At 30.4% G+C, this 5,396-nt stretch overlaps 1 protein-coding gene across 1 annotated transcript; it reads left to right on the forward strand.

The window, feature by feature from the left end:
- The first annotated feature begins 3,298 nt into the window (after positions 1 to 3,298).
- On the forward strand, positions 3,299 to 3,866 carry LOC104701480 (uncharacterized). Its single transcript, XM_010417168.3, has one exon. It carries the CDS (start codon positions 3,410 to 3,412, stop codon positions 3,698 to 3,700), a length of 291 nt encoding a protein of 96 aa, XP_010415470.1. The 5' UTR covers positions 3,299 to 3,409; the 3' UTR covers positions 3,701 to 3,866.
- Positions 3,867 to 5,396: the final 1,530 nt, after the last annotated feature.

Genomic DNA, 5,396 nt, shown 5'->3' on the forward strand with positions numbered 1-5,396 from the left:
TTATATTCAAAATGTGTGATAAAAACATAATTAGACAAATTTATCTTCTCTTTTTTTCTTGCACACAAAAAAGGCAAGACTATCTCCTGCCGTCACGAGCAGAAAAGGAAGTCCAGATGATCTCCAACACTAAGGCTATGAATGGAGACATTTTATTTGCAGAATTGAGAGAAGATTTATGAATAACGCATATCCTTCACCAATCACAACAATTGTTATTAATTTGTAGTTTTACAAAAAAAAACAAAAGAGGTGGGTGCGTTTTTTGAGAAGGCAAAATGCCTTGGACCGCTGTAACAACTCAAACATGTTTATTACCCAGCGGTCGGAAGAAAAACGCAGTAGATTATTTTTATAGATATTTTATTATTTTGATTATAATTAAAAATAGTGTATAGTTGTTGTTTTATCTCCCACATATATATGTATATGATTCTATCTAGGCTATATATTCTCCTTCTTCTTTTCTCTCTTAGATCATTGTTATATAAAAATTTGCAATCCAATTTTTTATATTAAAAACATAAAAAAAATAGATAAGAAAAAAAGATTAATTTGTAATCCAATTTACTTATGTTTAAAGCAGAAATTTTTATTTTGAAGAAAAACATATGTTTAAAATATTTCTGATTAACAACTGAAAAATTTCATATTAACAATACCGCTAATAGTTTTTTCACCAATCAAACATCATTGTGTCCGCTTATTTTGCATAAACCGCATTTGTACCGCAAATACTTTTATCCCGCATGTACCGCAGTTAAACCATACCGCACTTTCAAATCATTAGTTCCGCACTACCAAATCCACTGTTACCATTTACATCCTAAATATGCGCTAAAAGTATATTACCAACTACTACAATTTAGCTAAAACCAAATAAAATTAATAATATAAGAGGATATGGCGTGCAGAAGTAGGCACATACATAATAAGACGTGGCTGAGTTTCAACCTAACACAAAAAACGCCGTCGACACTGAGTTACGAAGTCTGAAGGTCATTGGATTCCAACTCAACCATACAAAATTCACTTTTGAAAGCAAATTACTATTATCTAGGCACTTTGTTAAAATTCCACCTATGACTTAACTAGTAATATAATAGGCCTAGAATAATACTAATATTATATAGAGAATATGATCATTCGCTTTTATAATTTAATTTTACTTTCTTTATAATTTCGTAACTATTTATTATAATCAAAAATTTAAGTTATAATTTTGATAGATATAAATTTCTTTGGATTATAACTACATACATGTCTTTGTTTACACTATTTTTTTGTTTGATTACATAGTTTACAACTCTACAAAGAACGTAATTACCTGAATCATACGTACGTGTATTATCCCTTGCGTACGCTACGTTTGGAGATAAGGATGTATACAATGCATATCGCCACTTCGTGACCATTTTCTTTATACATGGAAACACTCTTAATGTCTCTACTTTATATCTTTCTATTTTTAGAATTAATTTTCTTTCTCAACCACATCAATTGTTTTAACAATTTAAGTAAATGAAGAATATAGTTAAGCATGCAGCATGCTCATTTCTTTATATAATAACAATAATAGTTAATCAATGAATGAAGTTACAGAATGAATCATTCGCTGATTATTTCAAAAGTTTGACTAGTTATTTTTTTTTTCCTTCAAGAAGTCGCTTATGTATTTACTAAAAGTTAGACTGAACCAATTAATCTTAAGTAGAAGTTCAACTTTTTTTTGTTGTTGTAAGCGTGTTTCAATTTAAACTTGTATATAAGTTTATAGATATACAATTAACATAGGGGGATTTTCAAAAATATTGCTATTTTAGCCTTTTCATATACTTTAAAAAAATATTAGAACTTAGATGTTCAGAACAAAACTAAAAGTAATACTAAAAATATTCCAAATCGAAAAACATTTAACCAAATGATTTTTGACATAGTAATATATTTTAGATAGAGATATTTGGCAAAATAGACAGTTTTAAAAATATAATTTTAAAAATAGTACAATCACTATTTACAATTAGCAAATTCCACAATTTTTACTGTTTTCTACTGTTCACAAGACTTTCCAACCCTCATCAACATTTAATATTTACAACACATGCCATTGAGTCTTTTATTTTTTATTTTCTTTTTAATTTTTTTTATTATATGTTCCATATAATCTAAAAACAAAAATGCTGACTAATTAAAAAAAAATTCTAAATTTTTATAGAAATAAAAAATTATATGTTTTTTTTATTTATAATTGGATATGCATTTTGTTTGGTGATTTTATTTGATAATATTAAATATTTTTACAAATTTTAGATCCGTACATCTAATTAAGTGTACAAATGTCTGTACACACTATTAAGTGTACAGATGTCTGTACACACTATTAAGTGTACAGATGTCTGTACACACTATTATGTGTACAAATGTTTGTACACATTATTAATTGTACATATGAAATTTGTTTAATTCTTAGGGTTTTAAATGTCTGTACATATGCTTATACTGCAATGTTTTTATACAAATTATATCTATAAAGTTAATAATGTGTACAAACATATGTACACATAATAATGTGTATAGATATATGCACACATACTAAGGTGTACGGATACAAAAGATTTATATAATATATTTAAAAATTATTAAATAAAATTCATATCATATTGTAATGTGTTTTCTAAAAATAGATTATATTAACAATTATTTGAATAATTATGATTGGAGGAAAAAAAAAGCTTTATTTCTTACCCACACACATATCCATTTTTGTAATTTTCTCACCAAACCTATGCCCCACCATTTCTCCATATCTCACAAACTCTCTATGACACAACACCCTATTTTTTAGTATTAGTTTTCTAATTAAATTTCCAAAATGTACTAATTTGCTAACAAACTCTTTTAGATCCTATGTTCGTTATATATATTCATAAATAAAATTCTTTATTTTTTATATAAAACTGATCACATCATTATTTAATTTGCTTTTACATTTATATACATTGTACAAAACAATAAATACTCCTACTAATCATCACCGGGTTAATCATTTTAACTGATATAATTTGAACTAGTTTAATCACACCAATCTGAATTTAATCAATGTAATATACTTATGTATCATATATTTGGAGTGGGGAGAAAAAAGGGGAATAAAAAAGGAGGACACGTAGGGCAAAAGGAAGCAGACAGATGTTGTGAGTGTGACGTAAGGCAACTGAGTTTACGTGAAACCAATGTCGGTAAGAGAGAATTCAAAAAAAAAAGACAAATCTTCACGTCTCTCTCTACATCTCCAACTCTCACATATATGTCTTCTTCCACTAACCACTTCCCTTATAAATAATCCTCTGACTTCACTCTTCATCTTTAATTTAGATCAACACCAATCACAACAACCAACACTTTTATAATGAAGAGACAGAGAAAAGATATGGAGGAAGAAGAAGGCAATGATAATAATCACTCATTGGCTGCGGCTGCAATGGAGGTTGCGGTTGCTGCAGCGGCGGCTGCAGCCACGGAGGAGGAGGAGCAATGTTGGGGCGGTGGAGTTGTGGAGGAGATGTCGTGGAGCTCTGTGTGGTTGCCTTTTTGGGACGTTGAGTTCGTTGGAAGAAACTATGGTGTCTTGTTCAATGATGTTGTTTGGGACGATGATATTTGGAACATCCACAACTTGGCTCATTCCTCACAGTCATAGTCCTTACTCCTTACCTTTTCTTTTTTTCCCTTTTAAGAACAATAATCGGATTTATAGTTCTCTCTATATTAACTTACTTTAATTACTCTATATAATGGGTTAATTTATGAGTTGGTCCATTTTTAAAACTATGTTCATATCTTAATAATACTTTTAGTTGCATAAATTCATATACGCCGTGCGTTAGCTTGTCTGAAGTTGGATTCTTTAACCAGATTCCAAAATATTATGCCCACGTTAAGTTATTCGATATATCCGGGTCGAAGTCAACTGAATATTGCTTCGGTTTTGGTTTATTACTTTTGTAATCCAATTCTAATATGAGCAACGAAAGTTTTGGTTTCCGTGTGGTTTGGGTTACTAAATACAAGTCAACAAGTCGTACTACAGAAGCCAAGAAGTTTTGTTAGGTTTGGTTCGGTATAATTCAGCTATACGTGAGTTGGTATGAACCAGGGTAGATTAATTGTTTGTGGGTCGGTTCAGAAAATATGCGTTTTTCTCCACAAAGAAGATGTAATAATAGACCCATATTTTTAAAAATAAAAAGAAGATGGGTTTTTCTCCGCAACTAATCTCGTGGAGCTAGTAGAAATCATGTTAAAATTCAAACTTATGATACTCAAATCCAGGTAACGAGATTTATCTTTTTTTTTATCACTAAACAAGACTACTTAATTAAATATATACTCTTTCTGTTTATTTTTACTTGTTATTCTAGATTTAATTTTTTGGTTTTTTTACTTGTTATTTTATATTTACGATGCAACTTTATGTATCAAATTTTTAGTTTTACTTCTAATTTTTTGTTTATTAATTACTTATATCAAATGAAATAATGTACTAATAAAAATTAAATTTCTTAATATGTGTGAAATTGTCTTTAATGACAAGTAATATAAAACGGAGAGAGTAATAAATTAATCTGTAAATTGGATCAATCATGGACAAAACAAATTGGATCCGAAAAATAATGAACATAAATGATTTTTGATCGAGCATTGAATTGACTATGACCATGAGGTTGATTAATGGTCCCTTGAAGACACAACTATGATCGATCGATCAGCTGATCGATTAAGCTTTCATAGGCGTGTTGTTTTATTTCCCCCCTAACCTTGAAGTTGGTCACTCCTCTTTCTTTTCATTTTTTGATCTCTCCTTCATCTTTCTGCCTCACTCCACCTCCTCATTGCCAAATTCTCTTTTCTTTTAGCTCAACCTCGTAGTACTCCAAATGCCCCTCCATTGTAGAATCTTCCCTTCTTTGAACTCATAGTACTCCAAATGCCTCTAAATGATCCAAGCTCCACTCCAATACTCCATGCATCTAAAAATGACAAATGAAAATGTGAATGCACTATTATATGCTAAAATATGAATGCAAACCAAAGAAAACTGTGACACCGCGGTTTGCGGAGAGATTTAAAAGAATTGATATGGCCACCTATGTCACCAAAGTGCACTTATCTTTTCGGTTAAAGGTCCTGAGAGAGCTTCCACAGTTAAGTGTGCTTATGCTAGAGTAGTTTCACGATGAGTGACATTCCAGGAAGTGATTGTCGGAACTGTGCGAGTGAGAACAAAACATAAGGAAAGATCATGTGGTGATTTGTAGGGTCGGTAACAAGACTTTAAAGCCTCCTAGACGTAGCAAACAGACCGTCGGATATGGATGGGCTCACGGGCCTAGTGA

The sequence above is a fragment of the Camelina sativa genome, chromosome 7 (genome assembly GCF_030686135.1).
Source record: "Camelina sativa cultivar CO46 ecotype springtype chromosome 7, ASM3068613v1".
NCBI classification, from domain to species: Eukaryota; Viridiplantae; Streptophyta; class Magnoliopsida; order Brassicales; family Brassicaceae; genus Camelina; species Camelina sativa.

Coding starts and splice junctions, on each gene's coding strand:
- LOC104701480 (XM_010417168.3), top strand. CDS start 3,410: ATGAAGAGACAGAGAAAAGATATGGAGGAAGAAGAAGGCAATGATAAT.